The sequence below is a fragment of the Ailuropoda melanoleuca genome, chromosome 9, assembly GCF_002007445.2.
Source record: "Ailuropoda melanoleuca isolate Jingjing chromosome 9, ASM200744v2, whole genome shotgun sequence".
NCBI lineage: Eukaryota > Metazoa > Chordata > Mammalia > Carnivora > Ursidae > Ailuropoda > Ailuropoda melanoleuca.
Window position 1 is genome coordinate 29,016,734 of NC_048226.1, and position 27,032 is coordinate 29,043,765.

Sequence of the window (27,032 nt, forward strand, 5' to 3'; positions counted from 1 at the left end):
GCCTCTGCTTTAGATACCTTACGGCACTCCTTCCTCTCTGGGGTATAGAAACGACTGTCCCATTTCCTCCTTCGGTCCTTCACTCTGGAGAAATGGCTGTCCCCACTTCCGCGTGCGGGAACTGAAGCTCTGGAGGAGTCCGTCTCCCCCACCCCCAAAGCCAGCGTAACAAGGGTGCTGGGCTTGAGACTCTCGCAGCTCTCAGGCCTGCTGGGGCCTGACCTTCAGCCTTGGGTCTGCCTGCAGGTGGAACAGCAGCTGATCCGCTACGTGCACGACGGGAGTGAGACGCTGACAGACAGCTTCATCCTAGTGGCTAATGCCTCAGAGATGGACCGCCAGAGCCATCCTGCGGCCTTCACCGTCACCATCCTGCCCGTCAATGACCAACCCCCCATCCTCACCACAAACACAGGCCTGAAGGTGAGAGCAGCCTGGGATCACCTCCTAACTCCCTTTCCAAAGAGAGGCCCAGCACATAGCTCCCCCTCTCTGACCCTCAATTTCCTTCTCTGAAATGGGGACCCTGCCACGTGCGTCACTGGGTTGCTGGGAAGAGTGAAGGGTTATTTCACTGAAAATAGAACAGAGGTATGAGACTTTGTTATTGAACACTTATAAGTGCAGTAGGCAGCCCTGTGAAGGGCCATCCTTGGCCCTGCTGTTCCCTGGACTCGCCCTCAGCAGGAGGCTTTTTCTATGGCTCAGGACCAGAACTCCTGAGGAAAATTCTTTCAAGCGCTTAAGGGTGGACTCCAGGTGGAGAAGGGTTAAACTCCTCCCTGCTACCCACAGCAAGTAAAGGCCACAGCTTGGCTCCCTGAGCTCCTGCCCTTGACATCCCTACAGAACGCAGAACGGTGGTGCCCTCACTAAGCAGAGGTCAAACCTGAGGCCCAGGCAGGTCACCACATTTCTCCACAGTCACAGAAGTAGTTACTGGTGGAACAGAAAGGGCATGGCTTGACCAAGATCACACAAGATAGTGGATGGGCAGGGCCCTGATGCCAGCTTCTAGGGTCGACAGGAGTCACAGAAGGATTCAGAAGAGAGCTGACTTGGGCCGTCTGTGATATGAGGCGCCGAACGCCTTTGAGGGTAGAGGATGCACCTGTGGGGAGCACTCCCGCCGCGGGGAGCCAGCAGAGGGCGGTACCGGCTAAGGGCAGCCCTGAAACCACAGGCAGGTGGCGCTGTGTGGCATCTTGGCCACCAGGTGATGCTGTCCACCGTGTTTGTGCCAGGAGCCCGGAGCAAAAGCCCCACCCCCACGCTGGGGTCTCCCTCCAGAGCTGGGCCTGGGGCTGGGAGAAGGAGCCCTGCAGTCCCAGAGGGCTCAGTTTTCCAGGTATGGTAGACCCTCCCCGAGGCCCCAAGTTGCTGACCCAGCTGGGGTCACATAACAGGATCCCAGAAATGGGAGCCTGCCGCAGGCGGGAGGCCAAGGAGGGCTCCTCTTCAGTCTGAGCATGGGGAGGGGCCTGCCCACACCCCTCCCCCAGCTGGTTGGGCCTCGTGACTGCACCGAAAACACCAGAGTCCTCACCGCAGCGCTGCTTCCGTGCTGTGGGACAGGAGCCAACCCTCAGCCTCCCCTGCCTCTGTGCCTCCCACATGCCCTCCCTCACCTGGAAGGGGAGCCCATTTATAACCATCCTGGGGAAGCAAAGCTCACCATTCCTGTAGTGTGCCCAGCCCATGCCCAGACTCACTATGGAGGGTCTAAAGGGAGACCCTGGCCCTGCAAGTGAGACAGAGCCGGGTAATTAGCGGTGCACTCAGTCAGGGCTGGGGGTCTCTGAAGGGAGAGAACTTGGTGAGGGTAAGAGCTGGGGGCTTCCTGAGGTCAGGGAACTAGCTGGCCTTGCAGGACAAGCAGGATTAGGGCAGAGAAAGGGAGCCTGGGCCCTGGGGTGACAGGGGAAGGTGAATGGGGTGGAGGGCCCTTTGTGAGGGGGAGCCCAGCATGGCCCAGGCCTGAGCTGCCGGTGATGGTGATGGCCTGGGGGCCAGGGAGGAGCAAGGTGGGAGAGCGTGGTGGGGACAGAATTTTCACAGGCCTGTGTCCCCAGATGTGGGAGGGGGCCACGGTGCCCTTCCCTCCGGAGGCCCTTAGGGGCACAGACAGCGACTCAGGACCGGAGGACCTGGTCTACACCATCGAGCAGCCCAGCAACGGGTGGGTGGTGCTGCGGGCGGAGCCAGGCACCGAGGTCCACAGCTTCACCCAGGCCCAGCTAGACCGCGGGCTCGTGCTATTCTCGCACAGAGGTGGGTACTCAGAGATGGGGTGGCCTGAGGATGGGGAGCCACCGTGGGCCAGGAAGACCCAACTCCGCCCCCATCCGCAGGAGCCCTGGACGGCGGCTTCCGCTTCAGCCTCTCCGACGGTGAGCATGTTTCCCCCGGACACTTCTTCCGCGTAGTGGCCCAGAAGCAGCTGATCCTCTCCCTGGAGGGCAGCCGGATGCTGACCGTGTGCCCAGGTGGGTCTGCCAAGCACGGCGTGCCTTGTGAGCTGGTGACACACCAGGGTCACGCTGCTTCGCCAGCAGTCGCAGACCTCGCCCTGGCTCCTGGCCCAAGGCCAACATGCCCCTTCTGCCTCTCACAGGGTCGGTCCAGCCGCTCAGCAGCCAGAGCCTGAGAGCCAGCTCCAGTGCAGGCACTGACCCCCGGCACCTGCTCTACCATGTGGTGCAGGGCCCCCAGCTGGGCCGGCTCTTCCACGCCCAGCAGGGCAGCACTGGGGATGCCCTGGTGAACTTCACTCAAGCCGAGGTAAGGGCCCAGCTCTCTAGAGCCACCACGTAGACTCCATTCAGCCCGGGTGGCCCGCTCTGCCTGTGGACGTGGGCACCGCTCCCACCTCACGGGCAGCAGACACAGACACTCCCTGGCCCCCCCACAGCCCCCGCTGTGCTTGCCTTGCTCTCCGGGAGCCACCAGTCCGGTAGGCAGAAGGGTGCGGGAGATCCCGGCCCAGAGCAGGGATAGGGTCCTGGGGCGCGGCTTCCAGAAGGAAGCTGCAGTTGGACCTTAGGAGCTGGAGAGGGTGCTCTGAGTCAGGGACACTAGGGCACCCCTTGGCTAGCGAGGGGCCATGCTTCGTTCAGGGGTAGAGTTAAAGGCAGCTCTTGGCCTTGTGAGAGGTGTGAGCCTGGGGCTCAGGTCAGGAGCCAGCAAGAAGCAGAGTGGATCCTGGGAGCAGATGAGTGGATAGAAAGCAACCAAGGGGGGGCACCTGGGTGGCACAGCAGTTAAGCGTCTGCCTTCGGCTCAGGGCGTGATCCCGGTGTTATGGGATCGAGCCCCACATCAGGCTCCTCCGCTATGAGCCTGCTTCTTCCTCTCCCACTCCCCCTGCTTGTGTTCCCTCTCTCGCTGGCTGTCTCTATCTCTGTCGAATAAATAAATAAAATCTTTAAAAAAAAAAAAAAAGAAAGAAAGAAAGAAAGCAACCAAGGAGGTTGAACTGGGAGTGAGGCTGCCATCTCTTCAGGGCCTAGCTGTCCCAGAGCATGCCAGAGGCCACCAGTTCAACACTGGAACTCTCAGCCACGGGAAGAGGTATACTGCTAGGTTGCTGGGAGCACAGCTACCAGTGCTAACTGTGCCGGGCAGGCCAGCAGCCATCGCTTAAATTAACACCCCTTCCAAGTGCAGGAGGACTTACTATAAGTGCCTGGCAGCCTTGGCTCTCTCCAAAGGCAGAGCAGGTGGGGAACTTCCAGGCGTCAGGGAAACCGGTGGCTCTAACAAGGGGTGCTCGTCAAAAGGTCTCTCATGTCGGCATCCCCCAGGCCCAGGTTTTCTGTTCTCATGAAGTCCTGGCTTCTGCCCAGGTCTCCTTACCACAATAAGATAGGGTGTAGCAGCTGAGCACCCTGAGTCCCTGGGAGCCGCTGTCATTGGATGCCCAGGAAGGGGGAGTGAAGAGGACCAGGCTTTAGGGTCCCGCCCCCACCCGCCGTGCTTTCCCCACACCCCAGCAATACGTGGGATGAACATGAATGGCCACCAGGGGGCCAGGCTGGCAGTGCCACCCTGAGAAGCTGGGAAGAGGCTTCGTGGCAGAGACTTTGTCCTGGCTTTGGGGCAAGGGCAGGGCAAAACTGGGTCACGTCTTGACAGCACCACTGTCCTGCAATACTTAGTTGGGTGGGGCAGGGTTCAGGTGTCCCGTTTTGCGGATAAGGAAACTGAGGCTTACAGAGATCAGGCGACTGACTATTCGCAGCATGAGGCTAGTAAGAGGCAAAACCAGAATTATGGCTTCTGACTGCTAGTCCAAGATTTCTCTCACCAGAGGATACTGCTTGCTTCCAGAGCTCAAAGACCCCTCCCTGTCTTGCCTGTGATTTGCCTCATCCCCAATCAGACACCTCCCAACCACAGAAGCTCCTGCAGGCATCCATCCCCCCACCCCACCCCTGGGGGTCTCCACTTCCAGCCACCATTCAGCCTGGGCCAGAGGTTACACCTGACAGTCCTTGCGGGCCACATCTGGCCCACAGATGTGTTTTATTTGGCCTGCGCAAGGTATTTAATATTTTTAAATTATGGTCAACATATAACCTTTGGGGGATTTTTCATACACTCACACACACACACACACACACACACACACACACACACAAGCCTGACTTCCAGTTTCTTTTTTTTTTTTTAAGATTTTATTTATTCATTTGAGAGAGAGTGCAAGTAGGGAGGAGGGTCAGAGGGAGAAACAGACTTCCCGCTGAGCGGGGAGCCCAATGTGGGACTCAATCCCAGGACCTAGAGATCATGACTTGAGCTGAAGGCAGACACTTAACCATCTGAGCTGCCCAGGTGCCCCGATTTCCCGTTTCTTAAAAGGCTCTGTTCCCTCCTGCAGCAATCAATTCAGGAGCAGCCTCCCCTTTCACCTGGGCTCTGCTCCCCCTTTAGAAGCATGGTGATCCCCCTTTAGCGTGTGGGTGGCTCACCCGTGAGATGGGGCACTACTCTCCAGTTCATCACTACCCTGCGGTCCTAGAGTCTCCCGCAAGCTGGGACCCCAGTTTCCACCTCAGTATTGCGCAAGCCCTGTTTTTCTAAGAAGTGGAAACAGATCCCCATCTCCTAAAAGGGAACACAAGAGATAAGCCAAAAGGATGCACTTGGATTAGCAGGGGGAAGGAGCATACTTCTTCCTGGAAGCGAGGAATATCCCTAGGTGTTTACCAGGCAAAAATCCCTGGAGAAGAGCAGCTGCGGCAGGAGTGGTAGGAGGTGAGGTCGCAGGGCTAAGGGTTCAGAGTGGGATCTTTGTGGTCAAATGAGAAGCCAATGTGCTGTCTGAGCAAGAAGGACCTTACTTATATTTTAAAAGGCTAGGTCTGGCTTCGGTGTTAAGAACAACCATGGGGGAGGGATCAGGGGCCAAACTGGGACGCAGGAGGCTATGGCGATAATCCAGGCCAGAAGTGATGGCATGGGAGACAGGGAGGAGTCAGGGATGACTCCAGGGGTTTGGGCCTGAGCCACTTCGAGAACAGAGCTGCCATCGTGTGAAGTGGGAGGACTGGGAGAGGCGCGCAGGTCAGGAGTGTGTCTGGTGCAGGCTACCCTTTGAGCCGTCCCTTAGACATCCACACGGAGCTGCCAGGAAGCAAGCGGCTACGTGAGTCCGGAGTTCAGGAGAGAGCAGTCTGGGATGGGGATAGAAGTAAGGGGGGCATCTGCAGAGCTGACCTGGGAGGACCTGCAGCTGAAGGAGGACACGTGGGATGTGCCTGTAGATAGAGAAGACTCTAAAGGCCAAGCTACAGACACTGGGGAGAAGAGGAGGGACCATGGAGTCTGTGAAGGAGGAACTAACGAGGCAGGAGGAAAACATGAGAGTGGGACATGCTGGAAGCAATGGGTGTTAGAGGAAGGAATGCGCAACTATGTGCAGAGCAGGTGAGTAACACGAGGCCCACGAACCCACCGTCAGACCTCACAACGCAGACGCCATGGGCACCCTTGGTGAGAACAGGAGCAAAAGCCTGGGTAGACTGCACTCAGGACAGCATGGGCGGGATTATAGACTATTCCTTTTGGAGTTCTTCTGTAAAGGAGAGCAAAGTGGGGGGAGGGGTGACAAATGTTGGTGGAAAAAGTGAAGTCACAGGTCTTTTCTTTAAGAGGGAAGAGAGGGGGTGCCTGGGGGGCACAGTCAGTTAAGCATCCAAGTCAGTTTTGGCTCAGGTAGTGATCTCAGGGTTGTGGAATTGAGCCCTGCATTGGGCTCTGTGCTCAGTGCTCAGCACAGAGCTTGCTGGAGTTTCTCTCTCCCTCTGCCCCTCTCCTCTGCACACGCTCGTGCTTTTGCATTCTCTCTCTCTCAAAAAATAAATAAATCTTTAAACGAAAACAAGATAGGGGCACCTGGGTGGCTCAGTCGTTAAGCGTCTGCTTTCGGCTCAGGGCGTGATCCCGGAGTTCTGGGATCGAGCCCCACGTCAGGCTCTTCCGCTGGGAGCCTGCTTCTTCCTCTCCCACTCCCCCTGCTTGTGTTCCCTCTCTCGCTGGCTATCTCTCTCTGTGTCAAATAAATAAAATCTCTAAAAATAAATAAATAAATAAATAAATAATAAAAGAAAAAAAGATGGAAGTGGAAGAGAGAATAACATGGTTGAGTAATGATGGGAATGTTCCCTTTTGGGGGGAAATTGTCACCGTAGGAGAAAGAAGGGAGATGGTAAAATTGGTGTCTTCAATGGGGAAGAGGGGCGGGGACCCAGGGCAGAAGTGGAAGGACCAGCTGTCGAGAGAAGCACGGATAGAATACTGCCTTCCCCGGGGGCTCAGAGAGGTGAGGTGATTTGCCTGAGGGGGCAGAGCCCAGATTTCACAAGACATCAGGCTCCAGAGCCAGTCTCCTCACTGCCACATGACTGCCCATGGTGACCCACTGAGTTAGTGAGGGACAGCACGGTTACAACAGACATGGAGCCAGGATGAGCCAGGAGAGCCGAGAGTGAGGCTGGGCACGGAGGGCTCGTCAAGGAGCCTGGAAGGGGCTCCCGGGCACCACGGTCTCAACCTGCCTCTCATCCCAAAATGGGGTCCCCCCACAGGTGTATGCTGGGAATGTTCTATATGAGCACGAGATGCCTCCTGAGCCCTTCTGGGAGGTCCATGATGCCCTGGAGCTCCAGCTGTCATCACCCCCCGCCTCCGATGTTGCCACCACCCTTGCTGTGGCCGTGTCTTTCGAGGCTGCCTGTCCCCAGCGCCCCAGCCGCCTCTGGAGGAACAAAGGTGAACCGCATGATGGGCTGGCACAGTTGGGGGGACGTTGGGCAAGTCCAAAGAGGTGGGGACACAAGGTCGGGGTCAGCAGCTCCCATGTCAGTCCCCAGGACCTAGGAAGTTATGGGAGGGTGAGCAAGTGGGGACGCTTTGAGGTCGGAGAGGAGACGTGATCCTTATCCTCCAGGGGACCCGGAGCCCCACCTTGGGGTACCTGGTCTGAGGGAAAAGGCACAACCTTGCGTGGGGTTGAGGTTCTGAGATCTTTCTTCAGTGGACAGGACCTTCATAGCCTACGCCCCACCCCCAGGTCTCTGGGTCCCCGAAGGCCAGCGGGCCGAGATTACCACGGCTGCCCTCGATGCCTCCAACCTCCTGGCCAGCATTCCGTCACCCCAGCGCCCAGAGCATGACGTACTCTTCCAAATCACACAGTTCCCCACCCGGGGCCAGCTGTTGGTGTCCGAGGAGCCCCTCCACGCGGGCCGGCCCCACTTCCTGCAGTCCGAGCTGGCCGCAGGGCAGCTGGCCTACGCCCACGGTGGCGGGGGCACCCAGCAGGATGGCTTCCGCTTCCGTGCCCACCTTCAGGGACCTGCGGGGGCATCCGTGTCGGGACCCCAAACCTCAGAGGCCTTCGCCATCACTGTGCGGGACGTGAACGAGCGGCCGCCGCGGCCACAGGCGTCCACACCGCTCCGGCTCACCCGGGGCTCCCGCGCGCCGGTCTCCCGGGCCCAGCTCAGCGTGGTAGACCCAGACTCGGCGCCCGCGGAGATTGAGTATGAGGTGCAGCGGGCCCCCCTCAACGGCTTCCTGAGTCTGGCGGGGGCCAGCCCGGGACCCGTGACCCGCTTCACGCAGGCCGACGTGGACGCCGGGCGGCTGGCCTTCGTGGCCAACGGGAGCAGCGTGGCCGGCATCGTGCAACTGAGCGCATCCGACGGGGCCGGCCCTCCCGTGCCCATGTCCCTGGCTGTGGACGTCCTGCCGTCGGCCATCGAGGTGCAGCTGCGCGCGCCCCTGGAGGTGCCGCAGGCTCTGGGGCGCTCCTCGCTGAGCCGGCAGCAGCTACGGGTGGTGTCAGACCGGGACGAGCCGGACGCCGCCTACCGCCTCACCCAGGGGCCCCGGTTCGGGCAGCTCCTGGTGGCCGGGCAGCCGGCTGCCACCTTCAGCCAGCTGCAGGTAGACCAGGGGGAGGTGGTCTTCGCCTTCACCAACTTCTCCTCCTCTCACGACCACTTCAGCATCCTGGCGCTAGCCCGAGGGGCCAACGCATCAGCCACAGTGAACGTCACCGTCAGGGCTCTGCTGCGCGTGGGGGTGGGCGGGCCGTGGCCCCAGGGGGCCACCCTGTGCCTGGACTCCACCGTCCTAGATGCTGGCGAGCTGGCCAACCGTACAGGCAGTGTGCCCCGTTTCCGGCTCCTGGCGGGACCCCGGCATGGCCGTGTGGTCCGCGTGCCCCGGGCCAGGACGGAGCCCAGGGACAGCCAGCTTGTGGATCAATTCACCCAGCAGGACCTCGAGGACGGAAGGCTGGGTCTGGAGGTGGGCAGGCCGGAGGGTCAGTCCTCCAGCCCCACGGGCGACAGTCTCACACTGGAGCTGTGGGCAGAGGGTGTCCCCCCTGCTGTGGCCTCACTGGACTTTGACACTGAGCCTTACGATGCGGCCCGACCCTACAGTGTGGCCCTGCTCAGTCTCCCCGAGCCTGCTCCGACAGAAGCAAGGAAACCAGAGAGCAGCACCCCCACGGGGGAGCCAGGCCCATTCGCCTCCAGCCCCGTGCCCACCGCGGCCAGTGGGGGCTTCCTGGGCTTTCTGGAGGCCAACATGTTCAGTGTCATCATTCCCGTGTGCCTGGTCCTCCTGCTCCTGGCACTCATCCTGCCCCTGCTGTTCTACCTCCGCAAACGCAACAAGACGGGCAAGCATGACGTCCAGGTCCTGACTGCCAAGCCCCGCGACGGCCTAGCCAGTGACACCGAGACCTTCCGCAAGGTAGAGCCAGGCCAAGCCATCCCGCTCACGGCAGTGCCCAGCCAGGGGCCCCCACCGGGGGGCCAGCCCGACCCAGAGCTGCTGCAGTTCTGCCGGACACCCAACCCTGCTCTCAAGAATGGCCAGTACTGGGTGTGAGGCCTGGCCTGGCCCAGATGCTGATCAGGCCAGGGACAGGTTTGCTCAGGCCCCAGCCCCATTGCTCCCATGCCCTGGTGCTGTCTGGGTATCCCCAGAGGCAGAGATACCTGGGGACATCTGGGGTGGAGGGTGCTGGGAGGAAGTCCCAAGGGTCCGGGACCAAGTAGAGTCAAGAGCTGGAATTTCCCCAGCTTTCTCCATGCCTGGAGAACTGCAAGGGGGCGGGCCAAGGTCAGAGGCAGGCTTGGAGTCAGTCCCTCTGCCCTGGAGCTAGTTTGGGCTGTCAAAACCAGAGTGACCTCCTAGATATGTCAGGACTCTGGATCCTGGGTCTGTGATCTTGGATAAGTCACAGCTGATCCAGGCTGCTAAGAGGGCAAGGAGAGGAGTGGGTCGGGGAGACGGACAGGGATTCCTGGTTTTTCCACTCCAAGCCAGGCCTCCCTTTGTCTCTGCCCCAGAGTTGACAGGAAAACTTTTTCCCCTGTTTTTTTTGGGAGATGGTATTCCCTGGAGCCCCTCCACTCCCTAGGAGACATAAGCCAGTAGAATAATATATTCAGGGTGCAAGATGGGGTGGGTTGCTCTGGGGATGGGTTTATTTAAGGGGGATTGCAAGGAAGCTATTTAACACGGTGTCGAGCTAGCCCAGACTGATGGAGCCCCTGAGAGTGCAGGATGGAGGAAGGTCTGAGGCCAGTTCATCTTGACAGGCTGAGGCCTAGGTAGGCGGTATGGGTCTGTGGCCCCCGAACAGGCTGGGCTGGGGAGTGTGCAGTGTCTCGGGCTAGAGGCCACTGCAATGCCTGTGCTCCTCCAAGGACTGGGGGGTGAGCAGTTGGGGGCACGCGACTCCACGGGGCCTGGATAAATGGTGCTGTGGATGTTCTGGACAGCTGTGTGCTGTTTGTCTGATCGTGCCCGGGGCCCTTGTCCACACCGGCCTGCATTCCCCTGGGGCAGGCCGTCCCACCAGGCCTCAGCCAGCAGGCTGGACAGGGCCACGTGAGCCCTAAATGTCCACCTCCAGGGACCTTTCAAGTCTCCTCTGCCCCCACCTGTGTAGGCAGGTGGGCCAGTCTCTGCGGGATGGGACCAAAGCTGTTTGGCTTAGGAGAGACAGGCTAGGCGCCCTCCAAGGAGTTCAAAGAAACAATGAAATCAGGAGATGTATTCGGTGTCCCAACCATAGATTTCTTAGCCTGAGTTTTGGCCTCCACAGCCTTGTCCCTCTCCTCCTACCTCTCAAGCAGCTGGAGCAGCAAATGTCAGGAGAATGAGGGGGGCATAGGGATCCCAAGGCTGGGACCTGGTGCTGCGGGGGAGACAAGGGGACCGCCACAGGTGCCTTCCTTTGGCTCCCTGGAGATTTCACAAGGAAGATTTCTTTTGGTCTCCACCCCCCAACAAGAAGACTGAGGGTACTCCTTCTCGAAGGCAGGGTAAGCGGCAAGGATTCTGAAAGGCCAGCTGTCCCAAGAGGCCATCTTCTGGTTAGAGATGGATTTAAGATACAGGGTCTCCGGAAGACCCTCTAGGAGCTAAGGAGTCACCACCTGCTGCCCCTCTCCCCTTTGAGGGTTATGGGCAACGAGGGCAGATTCTGGATCCCAGGTGATACGGCCTGGCAGTAAGCTGAAGTCCTCAGAGGAAGCGCAGCGTGGCAGGTGTGGGAGCTCGGGCTGTCGGAGCCCGGGGCCTGAGCCCAGCCAGACTGGGGATGGAGAGCCCCAGCCAGCCTTTGACAGCTGACCCGTGTCTGGGGACCAGAATCACCTCTTCCTTATGTCTCCATATCGGTAACATCTGAACCGGCAACTAGGGCAAGGGAGGAAACTCCCTCCTCCCCACTGTGCTGCCCCTAGAGTGCCCTGCCAGGACGCTTCTCAGCACCCCCTTCCCATCTCGGCATCCCCCAGATCCTCCTCCACGCACAAGATTTGGGCAGGTGACCTGGAATCCCAGTATATCACTGCTGAAAGGGACCCCAGGGGACCAAGGGCAGGCTGCGAATCAGAGAGGGTTGGGTGTTGTCCAGTCACACATAGCCAGGCAGCATTAGAATAGACCAGGCCCCAAGGCCCAGCCAATTCTTCTTGCCACACTGAAGAGCCTGCCCCCAAGGACTGTCGCCAGGGCCCATAGATGGGGACCCCTCTACATAGAGATCCCTCCACACCAGGAGCTCAAAATCCTGGCCTGGCTTCCTTTTGCAGCCTAGTCTCTCTGGCACCCCTTAGGCCAGCCTCATACAAGGGGCCCTGCCAAGGGTGTCTCCACACCACACCCAGCCCCTCTGCCCTGCCTCTTCCTGGAGCTTGAGGCCGGATCCTCAGGGCCCTAATATCTGGCGCCAGTCTCCACCCAGGGCGACCAGTTTCCCCGGAAGTGTAAGCGGAGACAAGGGTGACAGACCCGCCAGGCAGGATCTTGCCTCATCTCCTATTTCCCGCCCCCCCCCCCAGGACAGACGACACCCTCTCTGTTCGCTCAGCCCAGCCTGCCCTGCTGCTCCAGTGAGCTGGCACAGGCTGGCACTGCTCCAGCTCCTTTCCGCCTGCCCTGGACAGTGGGCTGGCACCCACGGCATGATGCACGTGGCTCCATGAGGACCTGGGAGAGGGTCTTTCACTGGAACACCAACCTTGGAACCCATTCTAAATGTGGGGCCTCAATTTACGTAAATCCCTCGCAGATTTCAGATAGGCACCCAAGGCTTAAGGGGATTGCTCTCCACTTTGCAAAATAACTCACTATCCCCTTACTTTAAGAAGTCAGCTCCTCCTAGGCACTGAGATGGAAGCCAACCTGTGCACAAGTGCTTAGGAATGTCTGGGAGCCTCTGACCCTCTACACACACACACACACACACACACAGTGCACTTATGCACACAGCTGTGTACCTTTAGACCTTCACACACAGCACAGACATAAATACCTGCCTACGTAATACATATGCCCACACATAGATACAGGTGCACACAGAAACTTCGGATATCAGGACTCCTCCCTTACTGGCCACGTGGCGCCAAGGCTAGGACTCCTGACCATCCGGAGACCCAAACTGACATCAGCAGAGCCAGGAAGTGGAACCACAGCAGAAGAGGGTATAGGGAACAGGGTAGGGATGGACAGAGAACCCAGTTCTTGGGCTCTCCAGCTTCGAAGTCCTGCCTACCACCCTAAACGCTTTAGCCTCTTAGATGGTAAAGAAGGGGCTCCCTTTGAGCCCCTCTCCTCGTGCTGGGAGCCGGCCCTTTAAGTGGAGCTGCTACGGCAGCTGTGGAACCCACAGAGCTGGAACCATCACCCTCCAATAGGAAGCATGGGATAGCTCTCCCCTTCCCCGGCTCCAGCTCTCCTGACTAGGTGGGAACTGCCAGGGGTGCTGGCATCTTCCTCTCGGCCCCGAAGATTCGGGATCTTCAAGGAATGGAGGTACCTAGGCAGCCCCAGAGTGCTCTGGTTGGGTTTCCTGTTCCTCGCCAGAACAGGTGAGGAAGCCCTGGCAAACGGAGGGAGCCAGGATGGGAACCAGACCTGCTGGAGCCGTCACCACAGTCCCTCTGGTACCCGCAATTCACTCGGACTTAACACCATCCCTTCTGGTTACCGCTAGGATTCGTGGGGCATGGGCAAGAGCATTTTGTGCCAAAAATGCTGTGGGAGATGCCCATAGGAATCCACCCAGCCCTTCCTGAAAAGCCCCAGACATGCCAGTAACTGCCACACCATGACGGGTGCCCTAACCCAGGCGTGTCAACGGGCTGATGAGGGGAAACCTGGAGTGGGAAGGCAGCTGCCTCTGCCTGCTTCCTTCTTTCCTGACAGCGTGCTGGGTCTTTCCACGGAAGGGACAGCCATGCAGCTGCTAAAGCTGAGCACGGCCAGCTACCTCCTGGTCACATTGCCCTTCTTGGGGTCATGAGGTACAGTATTTAATTGATGGCTGCTGTCCTCATCAAGGACGCCAGCTCCTGGGTGGCTCAGTCAGTTAAGTGTCTAACTCTTGATTTTGGCTCAGGTCATGATCTCAGGGTGGTGAGATCGAGCCCCAAGTCAGGCTCCACGAAGGGCGTGGAGCCTGCTTAAAATTCTCTCCCTCTGCCTCTCTGCCCCTCCCCTCCTCAAGCACGTGCTCTCTCTCTTAAAAAAAAAAAAAAAAGCCACCTTCTCAGAGGGCCACCAGGATTGCTGGTGGGTTGTTCTGCTGTGTTCCTTCACAATGCAGATGTCCTAAGACCCCCTGAAGACAAAAGTAACCCTTGGTTAAATCAACCAGTGGCCAAGAAGGGACTTTTCTACCCAAACACAGCCTCAGCTGGGAGCTCGAGGAGCTCTGGTACCCCCCAACCTGGGCACTGCCAGCTCTGTTAGCCCAAAGCCTAGCGCTATCCCAAGGCTTCCTTTGGATGCCTTGTGAGGTCACACAGGGCTCAAGTGAGCCAGTCTCTGGGTCCCGAAGGCCCAAGCTAGATGGCTTGTCTTAAGTCTTTGCTGCTCAAAGTGCGGTCCATGGACCGGGAGCACCAGAAGCATGTGGGAGCTTGTTAGATATAAGGACTCCTGGGACACCTGGCTGGCTCAGTCAGAAGAAGGTGAGACTCTTGATCTCAGCGTTGCGAGTTCAAGCTCCACAATGAGTAGAGAGATTACTTTAAAATCTTCAAAAAAGAAAAAATAATGAGGACTCTCAGGCCTCACCCCAGATTGTCTGAATCAAACCCGCATTTTAACAAACGGTGAAGTTTAAGACACATTGACTTAGGTCCTCCCCGTTGACCTCTGAATGGAGAAACAGACCCGAGAGAGGCAGGGACCAGGCCAAGATCATAATAAGTCAATGACAGAACTAGAAAGAGGTCAGAACCCATAATCCAGTTCCAGAGTTTTGTCTTTCAACTCAAACTGTCCATCCTTCTTCCCCACACTCTTTTGAAAATTTGTGGGGACAGGGTTCTGTTGTGGGTGTGCCTGCTCCAGGGGCCTCCCCTGAGGACAAGAGGGAAGCAGAGGAGGACGAGGCTGGTAGCCAGGTCCGTCCAGTGGGGAGGGTCTGCAGAAGCAGCCCACTTCCACCCTCACCTCCCAAAGACAGCATCCCTGGAGAGTGCAGCAGCCCCTGCCACCCTGCCTTCTGCAATCCAGCTAGTCCCTCCCTCCCCACCTGTCCAGGTTCCACCTGCAGAGGGAGGGACTAAAGGAGGGGTCCGGCCAAGGCCCCCAGTCAGTGCATTGGGTCTCTCCCACAGTAAAGCAACAGCCACCAGCAAGGGAAGGGGAAAGAAGCTGCCTGTCAGGACACGGCGCGGGCCTGGTCAAGAAGGAGGGGATGGGCCTCCCAGAGCACTATGTCCTGTCCTGCAGAGGGGTGGGGAGCAAGGGAGGCTGGACCACTAACTGTCCCTTCTGCCCCCAGAACAAATGCTGTGGCCCCCCAGCCTGTGTGCTGCCCTGGGTACTGGGCGTGTGTTTGAGGCCCCCAACTCCCCTCCCCTCCCAGGGTGCTGAGGCCCCCAGCCTTCTGTCCCTTGCAGTAAACATAGTTCAAGGCTGTGTGCCCATGAGAGGCAATGTCCAGCCGGGCCCGGGGCTAGGTACATAGATGTTCGGTAAACGTCTATTGCCAGAATATAGCCCCTCCTTTCCCACAGTCCAAAAGGCCACCAATCCCACCCAGACCCCATATCCTGACTTCCCATCTGGTTCCCCTGGCTTCCCTCATCCCTAGGAGTGCCAGCAGGGCTCCCAACTGCTGCCCTCGTCCCCAGACCACTTCCAGGGCCCAGGCAGACCTGGCCCCAGGTCCTAAGTTTCTAAGGAGCAGGTTTAATCTGTCCCAGACTCTTCAGAGCCAGACTCTTCAGCACTCACTTATCTCTCCCTCCATATTCACCTGTGGCTCCCTCCTACCAGATACCTGGGGTCTAGCTGCTCAGAGGCACATGGGCAGAACACTTTGACCAAATCATATGTGGAAGCCTACCACCGATGGAATCAAACTGATTAAATGGGACGGGAGGAGTAGACAACCCAGAATCCCCTTACACTCAGCCTTCCCCTGCCGCTACACCTCCTCCTCAGAGCCTCCAGGAGCCACTGGCCACCGTGCCAGCTGTTCTAAACACTGCAGGGCTCACCTGGTCCCAACCTTCCAGGGGCAAGCAACAGAGACCAGCCAAGGGTGCCCCTACCTTTACCTGACCCAGAGGACCCTGCATGCAGTTGGAGGTCTCAGAGTCCCAGCCTACCTCCTGGAGGCTCGAAACCCTTCCAGATGCCAAAGCTGCATCTTTCAGCAAAGGGACTCCCAGCACCTAGGGAGTCTCAAACACATGTGTTTGAGCCAGGGATCCGGACATGCTGGCCAGGGCAGAGACCTCCAGGAGCCAGAGAGCAGCAGCGAGAACCCTGTTGGGTCTTGTTGGGGAAGGCGGAGCCCTACTCTAAAGGGCTGTTGAGCAAGCAGGCAGGTGGGTGAGGCTGGTGGATCCTGAGTGCTCCTGGAAGGCTGTGAGTCAGGGCAGAAGGCTCCTCCTGAGTCAGCCCTGCTAGAAGGTTGCCCTGTGGGCGTGGCTCCTGGACTAGGCAACTGCGGCAGGACCCGTGGACCCAAGAAGCTTCCAGGCCCCGGGGACTTCAGCCCCCCTGCCCCATGAGCTGCCCTGACCAGCTCAGTCTGGGGATAGAAGCCATGAACTGAAGGAGGGAGGGCAGCGATGGCGATTATGTCTGCCCAATGAACTTACAGAAGTCCGCCCACCTGTGGAGGGATGTTAGACCCTAGCAAGTCCGGAGCCAGGCCTCGGAGAGCTTACTACCTGCTTTCTGCCTACAGCCCCGACTCCTGTCTTCATTCCTGCCCAGTTCCCAGTTCCTACTGCCATGAATGGTAGGTAATTAGCCAGAGGCCCCACCCCCCCGCCTGAATTAGAACCTCTCGAAGCAGTGCACCTGACCAAGGCTGCTTTTCAAAGTGTTGTGGCAAAGCTCTTAGAACAGCACCAGGCACATAGTAAATGCTCAATAAATGTTGACTATTATTATCAGTGCTGTTATAATAGTGGTTATTATTGAATGGCCTTAGCATATGGGTCTGGCATATTGTAGAAGCTTAACAAATGGTCAAACTGACATTCTTGTTATTACTATAATTTATTACAGCCATCACAGTGCCTGGCGCATAGTAAGTGCTAAACAAATGCTCAGTCCTGGAGCATTTGGAAATTCCCCATTTGGAAAAGAGGGACATCAAGGCACTCTCCTTTGCTGGGCTTTGGCAGGGAGAGTGAGGTGTGCAGAAGGGGTCATGTTCTGGCTAGAAGCTGGCAGCCACGCTGACCTCCCTTCCTCCACCCCACTCCAGTGATCCAGAAGACCTCAGAGGAGGCTTGACCCCGGGGACCCAAGAGGGAGGAGTGGCACTTGACCCTGCCTTGCAGGTGGAGGAGGGCAGGGTGGGAAGGAGGGTGGGCCCAGGTAGGGCCAGAACACAGGGGCTTCCCGGAGAGGGGAGCCTGGGCTATGCATGAAGGACAGGGAGTGCCAAGCTTAAAGCGGAACACGAGGGCAGGGGCCAGATGATGTGGGGCCAGAGGGCTGAGAAGACCGGCCCTGGAGCAGACAGGGGCTCGGGGAAGCAGGCCAAGAGAAGCTCTGTGGAACCCCCAGTCTGATAGGGAGCAGCCCCCTGGAGTCGAGCTGGTGCTGGGCTGGAAGTTTGTTCTTCCCCGCTGCCCTCCTGCCAGGGCCAACTCTGGAGAAGCAGAACTGGGGTGGGGAGTGGGGGAGTGCTGAGCCCCTGGGCCAGAACTCTGCACCCAGAGGCCCCCCAGTTTGAGTGACGTCAACTTCCCAGGGGTCACCCTGGGAGACTTAGGGGTCAGCCAGGTTGGAATACCACCACCCCTCATACATAGCTAGCCACCCCTGCCCCAAGTGGGCTGGGCTTCAGTACCAGGGAGGGAGGAGGCTCCCTGCTCTGCCGCCTGGGATGGCACAGCCTCCTACTAGCCAGAGAAGGACAAGGAGTGGCTCTCTGGGCCACTGTGGCCTCAAACCCAGCCCTCCAGAGGAATGAGCAGGGACTGGTGCATACATCCTTCCCACCCTTTCACACGCCATGCCTTACTGAGAAAGGGGGAAATACTCCCCAGAGCAAGTCCCTGGATTCTGGGGGACGTGGGAGATGATGTCAGGGAGGAAGCACGCTTTCAGCCACCAGCTGCTGCAGCAACACACACATATGCACGCATGCACGCACGCACACACACGCACACACATATTCACAAGACTGCCCCACGTGGCAGTGCACACAGGCAAATGCAGATGCACTCCCTGACAGCGGCTGACCTGTGCAAACCACAACGCACACACCTACCCTCCCCAGAGATCTAAGACACAGCCCTGCAGATATCCCAAGTCGCCGGCTAGGGCGCTGCGCTAGGCACTGGGGCCACGGCAGTGAGCAAGGCGAACACCAGCTCCCCCCAAGGCTGCCTTCTAACGAACAGATATATTTAAAATCTAACTTTTGCATAGAAGTATTTATTTGCAGATGAGAACGTGTGATGTCTGGAGTTCGCTAGAAGCAAGGGCTGTGGGGGAGTAAAATATTGGCCCAAGGTTGATCATTGCTGAAGCTGACACGTGGGCACATGGGGATCTATTAGTTTCTCAATTTTTGTATGTGTTTGAGACATATACGTATACAGTTGGCAGTTGATAATAAAAAAAATGAAGAACAGTAAGGCAGGGCAAGGGGACAGAGGACTAGGATTAGGAAGACTCTTTAGATTAGATGATCAGAGAAGGCTTCTCCAAAGAGGTAACATTTTAAGCAACAACTTGAATTAACTGAGGTTTGAACCACACAAACATCTGAGAGGAAGAACATTCCAAACGGAGGAGGTCAGCAAATGCAAAGGCCCTGAGGTGCAAGCGTGCTGGGCTTATGTGAGGAACAGCCAAGACTACAGTGGGTCTGGAATTCTGCGACCAAAGGGACAGGGGTCCCAGGTTCCATCAGAAAGGGGCCCTGTGGGCTGTGGTAGCCACTTGGAAGCTGGAGTCAGAATGGCAGGAAGCCCTAGAGGTTGAAAGCAGGGTCAGACATGATTGGATTTAGAATAGCCTCTTTTTTTTTTTTTTAAGATTTTGTTTATTTATTTGAGAGAGACAGAGCCTGCACGCATGAGTTGGGGGGAGGGGCAGAGGGAGACGCAGTCTCCCCACTGAGCAGGGAGCCCCACGTGGCTGGATCCCAGGACCCTGAGATCATGACCTGAGTTGAAGACAGACGCTTCACCACTCAAGAGACTGAGCCACCCAGGCGCCTCTAGAGTACGGTCTCAAGAGGTCCCTCCGACCAGGGCGCGGTCGAGAAGGCAGAATGGCTCAGAGGCACTGAACTGTCTACGCAGGCGGTAGCTTGGGCCAGGCCGTGGACAGGGACCTCTTCTGAGGAGCTACCAAGGCTTTGCTCAGGGGTGGATGTGGAGCGTGAGAGAAAGAGAGGAACTAAGGCTGACTGCAAGTCTGGCCTTGAGCTCAGGGTGAGAGGTGTTGCCTCTTCCAGTCTGGGGAATGCAGGGAAACTCATGCGTGGCCGAACGACTACCGGCAGAGTGCCACCACGGGGACGCTCACACGAGCACGGGTGCGCACACTGACGGGCACCCAGCGACCACACGGGCGGACTCACGCACTCTGGCACACACCCCATTCCCCTCCGCCTGCCCACCCTACCCCACACGGAAGCCCCGGGGCCAGGGTGCCCCCCTCTCCAGCTCCGCCTCGGCACTCACAAGAACCCAGTCCCAGCATTTCCCTACCAAGCCTCACTCTCACCCCTCATGTTGGCCCCTCAAGCAAGGAGGCTCCTGACAGTTCCTTCCCAGACACCTGAGTCTTGCCCCGGACCCCTACTCCTGCCTTCGTCTGCCCAGCCCACTCTTCCTTGGCCAGACCCCACTCCCACACTCCAGCCTGAGGCCCTACAGTAAATTATCAGTCAACAAATATTTGCTCGGCGATCTCCGTGGGCCAAGCCCTCTGCCCTTCCACCTGCTAACCAGAAGGCACGCAGCGACTCGCCGCCTGCCTCCCCACTCCCCCCAGTTCCCAGCCCGCGTGCATTCACTGCACAGCAGGACAGCTGCCCCCAGCCTGCCCAGCCTGCCCACCTTGGAAGGGCACAGCTCTGCCCAGGCAGACCTCAGCCTCGATGGGATGCACTGGACAGCTGTACGACCTCGCACAGGGGACCCCGTGCCTCGGAGCCTCGGTCCGCTGGGACATGTTGGCAGTCATTCTCACCTTCCGGGCAGTTGTGGACAATGAGGCAGCACAGGGGAGGCTCTGAGCCCGATGCCCAGCACGCAGTGGCACACAGCAGGCATTCAGCGTAAGCCACTGTGCGCTTGGGCCACCCCCCGCCTTGCCGGCCTGGGCAGCTTCGAGGACACAGTGCTCTGAAGCATTGACACACCCACACTCATGAACACAAGCCCGGGTGTCACAGTGACAACTGTCAACATCCCCTGAGGAAAACTGAGACTGAGTACTGACCTTGCCTGAGGTGACACGAGCCTGTATCTCTTAACTCCAGGACCCTGCTCTCCTGTGTGTGATGGTGTGTGTGACAGCCAATGAACGGCCCAGTGGAGCCCTCCGGCCCTGGGCTGACATGTACCATGACAGCCAGGAAGCCCCAAGGAGGCTACTCCCTGTAAAGACGTGGCAGCAACATGGGGCAAGGCTCAAGGTCTGGAGGTGGTCAGGGGCCTAGGCCCAGGCCCAGCTCTGCCATCTACCTACTATGTGGCCTTAGAGGCTCGTTCAGTCTTCTCACTTACGAAGCGGGGTAATAATATTCGTGGCCGAGCCTCTCTCCAGGGCTGCTCTAAGGCTCCGCTCGGAGGCTGGTTCTCCCAGCTGCTCCTCACTGAACACTTGCTACATGCGGGCACTGTCCAGCTGATGCATTTTGCTCATGGAATCCTCCTAACGGCCATCTGGAACTCCTGTTATAAGTAGAGAAATGGAAGCACAAAGCCACTAAGAAACATCCCTAGAACAAGTACGTGTAGGGTAGGATTCGCACCAGGCCTCAGCCACTCCAGTCAGTACCAGGGCCCTGCCTCTGGGTGGTGGAGAGAAAGGCAACAGGGGGCTTGTGGCTATCTGGGGACAGCAGGGCTGTCTAGCAGAGCTTCGTACTTCCCCCGCCCATTACACTGCTGCCAAAACAGCAGCAAGGGGGACCAGGTCAGCCCAGAAGAGGCTCCAGGTGCCTCCAGGAGGCCAACTCCTACCTCAGGCACCAACGCTTTGCCTCCCAGCACGGGTGACCCAGACCTGGATACCATCTCACACAAGAATCTCTTGCATGCAGGGTGGCTGGGAAATACTGGCCATCCAGCATCTGCCAGGTGCCGCCCGTGCTGGGGATGGTAGAAGCCCCAGAGGTTGGCAGATGCAGGTGCAGCAGGGACTTGGCCCCTTCCCAGGTAGAGCCCCAAGGTGGCAGCCAGGCCCCAGATGACAAAGGGTTGCATAGGATCTCTAGAGCCTCCCAGAGCTTCCTGTGCACAAGTGCATGCCGGGAGCTGTGGAATACTGACCGTGAGCCCCAAAGGGGACCACAGGCCACAGAAGGGACTTTTGCTAGCCTCCTGAGGCTCCTTGAGGTCTGCAGGTATACAGATGATCAAGGGAGCCCTAAGTGCTCAAAACAGACCAAAGGCCAGACCCACAGAGGCCTCAGGATGGGGATCAAAGGAGCAAGTGGTGGGAAGACAGAGGGTGGGGCAGGGAGAAGATAACCAGAGGATCCAAGGCTAACCTAGGACCATGGTGGGCACCACAGGCCCAGCGCCATGGTCCAGGAGTCTGCAAGAACCCACAACGTTTATAGGAAGAAAAAAAAAAGTAGCGACACAAAAAGAGAAGAAAAAGACAAAATCAAAATTAATCAAGTTTAAATAAATATCTGTAAGACAAGGCAATGCCAAGCAATAAATGGAACCCAACTGAAACAGGTGTATATGAATGACCTTTAATATGGAAGGCAGGCAAATTTTCATGTGTGTGATAGTGTGTGGGATTCAGCCTCTAAAATTCAAAGTGCCAGAGGCCTGCCCACCATCTTCAAATGTACCATCCCCAAAACTTATATGCATCACATTAGAAAGAAGGGGTCCCCAAATTGATTTGAGATTCCTTTTCTACCATGTGAGGGAATGAGAAAGCGACGAAGAAACTCTGGTCAGTTGCAGGAAATGAGGCGGTGTTCCTCACACACGTTCATGTGTAAGGGGCGATCCTGGGTCAAGGCCGTGGCCACTGTGCAGGGCTGTGGTCAGCCTCTTCATCCCTGGGGGCTGGTGGGACTCACCCTACCCACCAGCCCCTTCACATGTCAGCAGTTGGGTCTGCCAGCCTCGCGTTCTCGCACCTCTGGAGTGGAGCTCTGCCAGCCCCTTTTCTTTCAGACCAAAGCGAGTCAATCAAGACTTTGAGGAAAGTCCTCAGGGAGCTGGGTTCGAGTCCAGCTCCACCTTGTCTCACTGTGTGATCCCAGGCCAGGCCCATCTTCACTCTAGCCAAGCCTCAGTCCCCTCGTCTGTGAAATGGAACAGTGCTGCCTACCAGGGCTGCTGTGAGGACCAGGGAGCCACAGCTATGAGACTCACTTTTTCAACAGACCGGACTGCACTGGGGTTTGACTAACAAAACAAAACCAAAGGAGGGGAGGGGGGTGGGGGAATGGGATAGGCTGGTGATGGGTAGTAAGGAGGGCACGTATTGCATGGTGCACTGGGTGTTATACGCAACTAATGAATCATCGAACTTTACATCAGAAACCAGTGATGTACTGTATGGTGACTAACATAATATAATAAAAAAAATTAAAATATTAAAAAAAAAAAACCCAAAGGAAAAAAGGTTTGTGCTAAACTATCCTGAACCCTGCGACCAGATGTCACAATCAGTTCTGCTGAGCTCCGTCTGGGGGAGGTGAATTTTCATTTCTCTCCATGGTTTTTGCCAGGGTTCCTCGTCTCTTACCCCAGCCCACGGAGCCATACTGGAGCCGAACTGGACAGGAAACAGGTTGGGGGGGTTGGGGACAAGCAGGCTTGGCTCCTGGAGGCCTGAGTCAGCGGGCAGGCAGGCAGGGCGGGCCCAGTCCTCGCATGCTTGGGGAGGAGATGGTGCAGGAATGTTCCTCCCGCCCAGGCCTAGGCCCTGCCCACTGCGTCCTGGCTCTGGCTCACAGGGACGCCGCAGCCTGGGCTCTGGCTGGACAGATAGGAGATGCCGAGAGCTTTGCTGAGTGGGTTCAGCCAGGGGGCTACTGATGCAGAAGGGAGTGGCCCTGGGGACTGGCCACAGAGCTACCCAGAGCTGGGCTCAAGCCCTCGAACAACCTCTGGCCCCACTGCGTGACACAGCCAGCTGCCACCCCTCACTAGACCTCGAGTTCCCCACCTGCATAGTGCCAGTGTCAGATGACGGGTGATGCCACTGGCTCCCCCAGGAGGTGGCGCGGCTGCAGTCTAGAAACAGCAACACGTGGGACCGCTTTGATAGGAGCATGTGTGACTTGTGGCCATATGTCTGAGTGTGTGCCGCTCTCTGTGGGTAGGACTGTGGTACGGCTGTGAGCGAGGACACGATGTGACTGGTGCTGTGAAGGGATGATGCATGTGCAGCCGTGGCCATGAATGCGTGACGGTGGGTGGCGCCATGGCTGGGAGTGCCCCTGCGTGAGCACGTGACTGGGCATCTGTGTGCAGACGGCCAGGTGTGGCCTACGTCCCTGTGGGCAGGGTGTGTGGTTGCACATGGCTGTGCCTGCTTGGGGCTGGGCAGCTCTACATGTGACTATGTGGACTTGTGGATGATGGCACGGCTGGGCCACAGGATGGAGGAGAGGGGCTGAGCTGGCTCTGGAGCCACCCACCTCCCTGCCTCCCCTCCAGGCGTGGAACCACCGTGGCAGAGCTGTGGCATGGCGGCTCATGGCCCTCCTGTGTGTCTGGGAGGAAACACATGCAGGAGCCGAGGGCTGCCTCCATCCCCAACCCCCACATGTGGCCACAAAGCCAAGTCCTCTCGTGGGCTGGACCAAGACCGGGGATCAGAGACTCGGATCACCCCCAGACCTGGTCCTGCTTACTGCCCAGGGCAGAAAGGGGGGCCTTATGTTCCACCCCCTTCAGGGCAAAGTGAGGGAGGGAACTGGAGGCAGTTGGGCCCAGCTCAGCCTGGAACATCTGCCTGGCATGACTGAGGCCAGCCAGCAGGCCCTGCCACCACCAGGGTGCTCCCACACCTCCCCCACCTGGTCCCCCAGGGCCCTCCTGAAAGGTGCTCCAGTCAGCTCAGACCTACCTCAAACTACCCCCTCCAATACCCCAACCCACAGAGAGACAGAAAGAAACCCAAGGGAATGGCTGTGACATCCTCACTCCCCATTACGCAGAAGCCTGCCCCAGCCTAGATATCTCAGGATGCCCGCAGTAGACCTGACCCGTCCTAAGACTTCACTTCTGGACACTTCTTCCAAGGCCAAGCCCCTCCTGAGTGGTGTCAGAAGGCCTCCCTCACCCTGAGGATCGGAGGTGCCCTCCCCCCAAGAAAGGGACACAAGAGGGTAATACTAGTCCCAGGGCAGGAAGCATGAAAAGGGGACTTTCCAGGCACTGTGGGTTAAGAAAGGCGCTTCCACCACCCTACCCAGACTGACCTCAGTAAGGAGCCTCCCCTGCTGTGCTCAGAGTACTGTCTACAGAAGGCGGCCAGGAGGTCAAAGCTGCTAAGAGGTTAAGGCAGGAAGGTCCTTGGGTGGGTTGGAAAATGAAGGAAGGAGGGTAGGGAGGAGGGAGGGGAAAATTCCACAGAAAGTCCCAAATCTGACCTAATTTTGACCCAGGGCCAGAGGCCCATTCCAGAAGTTCCTCTGAGGATGCTCTGCCCTGAATGGGCAGCCTTTGCTGCCTCTTCCCCACCCCACTGCACCCACCATTCCTTAGCCCTCTTACTACTATAAGTTCCCTGGGCCCCTGGCCTGGTCAAAGCCTCCCGAGGCCCAGACCCTGCCAGCCCTAGCCTCCCACCAAGTCCCCCTTGCCCTGAAAGAGAACCGTAGTTTTACCAGCACCCCTCCTTCCCACGTGGGAGCTGATTCCTGCTCGTCCTAACTGGGACACCGCTGAGGGCCCGGCTGGGAGGGTCAGTTCTCCTCAGTTCCCAACACGGAAGCCACCACAGGACTGGGCGCCCTGGACTTCTTGGGGAAGGACACAGTTTCCAAGTCCCCTCTCCCACCTCTCCTGGACCAGGGCTCTCCTGGGGGCCAGGCTGGGGCATGCCTCCCTGGGGAGAAGAACCCCCTGTCAATTAGACTGTCCTGGAGCATGGCCTCCTCTCCCTCACTCATGCAAGCTCAGTCCTAGATCACTTAGCAGCACAGCCCAAGGCCCAGCAGGACTCCATCCCTTTGAGAGATGAGGAGAGCAAGGTCTGGAAAGGATGTGTGTCCAGCTGGGGTCCACAGCCACCTCTAGCTCCCCAGCTAGCACCTGCCATCGGCACAGTCCTCCCCCCAGCTTTAGAGGTTTTGTGCCCACCATGACCTCACTGTCTAAAAGCTCCCAGGGACATTTAGGGTTTCATCCTTCCCCCACCCTCAATCCCTTTGGGAGCCAAACAAAAACAGCCATGCTTTTGTTGTCTTAATTGCAAAAGGTTTATCAAGAAAACAAGAAAGAAAAAAGATTCAAGCAGCAAGAGCCAGCAGTGGCACCTGTCAGTTCCCCCAACCCTCCTGGCCCACACGCTGGCCTGGGGGGAGGGAATAGCCCCCTTGAGGATGTAAACATGGGTGGGGGACAGCACAGCCTGGCTGGGGAGGGAGCCGGTGCTGACATCACAGTGAAGCGGGCCATGGGCCCAGGACTTCTGGGCAGTGGGCAAGCCAGCCCCTGTCTTTTTCCCCTTGGCCTTCCCTCTGTGCAACAGGAAGGATTCCGGGATTCACTGGGGCCTGAGCCTGCTTGGAATGTGGAGAGCCGTTGCTGGTGAACTCAAATATCTGGTAACTTCTGGGTATCCTCTCCAGGAGGGTGCCACCAAGGTCCCAGAGTCAGTGGCTTATCTCAGCACCCTGAGCCCAGGGAAAGGATGCTGCGTGGTCCCCTAACCAAGGGGTAATGGAGGCTCAGCAGGTGGAAGGAAGTCAGGAGGGAGTTGGCCTGCAGCTCCTCCTGAGGGGACAAGGTGAGGCAGGGACAGGGACACGGGAGGAAGAGCCCTTCCCTCTGTCACACAGGCCAGAATCCCCACCAAGGGGCACCAAACTTACTTGGGAAAAGTAAGGGAGAGAAGAGGGGGTGTTTTCATGTCTTCACATCTTTGCCCATGCTATTCCTCTCGTCTGAATGTCCCTCCCACCCCTGGCCCCATGTACTGTCTGGCAGGTCCCTGTCATTCTTCAAAACACTACTCAAATGTCACCTACTCTGTGGAGCCTTCCCCAACCAGCAGAATGAGTGGTTCTTTCTTTAAGCTTCCAGGAAGCCCTTATTTACCATCAGTCACTCTGCATTGCCCTTGTCTGTTTCTGTGTCTGACACCCCACCTCGACTGGGGACTCCCTGAGGGCAGGCATGTCGCAGCCCTGGTACCCAGCCAGCATCTGACACAGGGCTGCAGCGGGCTGAATGAACTTGGAGGCGGTGGCCAGGTGAGCTAGTCCCGTACGCTCTGGGGGAGGCTAGGACCGTGGCCTGGCCTCAAGCAACTGACCCGCAGCCCAGGCCTCGGCCTAGAAGGTTCCTGACCCCAAATCCCGCTCCTGCTGTACCCCTACCTCTAAGGGCCAGAGGCCTTCCCCAGGGGGACCCCTGACTCCTCCAAAGCCCGCCCCAATCCTCGCAGCCACTAGCGGTGCAGGCGGGCCTAGAGAGCAGAGCGCACTGCAGCGACCGGCCCAGGTGCGGGGTGGGGGCGGGGACAGGGGTCAGAGGCTGTCATACATGCGCAGCGCCTTCTCCAGCTGCCGGCCCACCCGCTGGTAGAAGAGGACCTGCTGGCGCAGGTAGTTCTGCATCATGTGCTTGAAGTCGAGCTCGCGGCGCTGGTGGAAGTGGTTCATTTCAGCCTGCAGGGCGAAGCCCACCACGCGGCAGCGCCTACGAATGCCATCTGCCTCGTCCTGCGCCATGCGGCCCTCGTCACTCATGCGCTGGCTCTCCTTCACCTTGGCGAAGGCGCCTGGCACGGGCACAGTGGAGGAGGACAAGGGAAGTTAGGGCTCTGGTCTCCCCCCCTTTGCTCCCTCTACCCTCCACGAGCCCCCTCAGGGACAGCCATCTGGGTGTCTCCCCCAGGAGCTCCCCCAAACCCTCACCGTTGGCACATCTTCCCTCCAAACCCGGGGCACTGCCAGCAGCCCACAGCACCCAGCCCGTCACAGCCCTGCTGGCTGTATCGAGTCCCAGGACAGGGCCGTCCTTACCCAACACAGGCATCATCTCTCACACTGGCTCCTAATCGGCTCAGACATCACCTCCTCCAGAAAGCCTTCCCTGCACCCCCACGGCATCAGGTGC

General features: G+C 58.2%; 2 protein-coding genes across 4 annotated transcripts in view; one reads left to right on the forward strand and one right to left on the reverse strand.

Moving 5' to 3' along the window:
• The window catches only part of CSPG4 (chondroitin sulfate proteoglycan 4), a 42,118-nt gene extending 25,661 nt beyond the window's left edge, over window positions 1-16,457 (forward strand). Inside the window, exons 5-10 of the mRNA XM_019805830.2 lie at window positions 247-423; window positions 2,073-2,271; window positions 2,352-2,486; window positions 2,615-2,781; window positions 7,089-7,272; window positions 7,574-16,457. Coding sequence (XP_019661389.2) covers window positions 247-423; window positions 2,073-2,271; window positions 2,352-2,486; window positions 2,615-2,781; window positions 7,089-7,272; window positions 7,574-9,408 — 2,697 coding nt within the window. The 3' untranslated portion in view covers window positions 9,409-16,457. The remainder of the gene's footprint in view (window positions 1-246; window positions 424-2,072; window positions 2,272-2,351; window positions 2,487-2,614; window positions 2,782-7,088; window positions 7,273-7,573) is intronic.
• Window positions 1-27,032, reverse strand: part of SNX33 (sorting nexin 33) — a 68,902-nt gene that overhangs the window by 33,955 nt on the left and 7,915 nt on the right. Inside the window, exon 2 of one of the 3 annotated variants that reach the window (XM_019805834.2) lies at window positions 18,667-20,435. The exons of 1 other annotated variant lie outside the window; for it this stretch is intronic. In XM_019805834.2, the coding sequence (XP_019661393.1) occupies window positions 20,416-20,435 (20 nt within the window). In that variant the 3' untranslated portion in view covers window positions 18,667-20,415. Of the gene's footprint in view, window positions 1-18,666; window positions 20,436-25,153; window positions 26,695-27,032 lie in introns of those variants that run through there. One more of the 3 variants, XM_002925132.4, reaches the window with a different exon arrangement.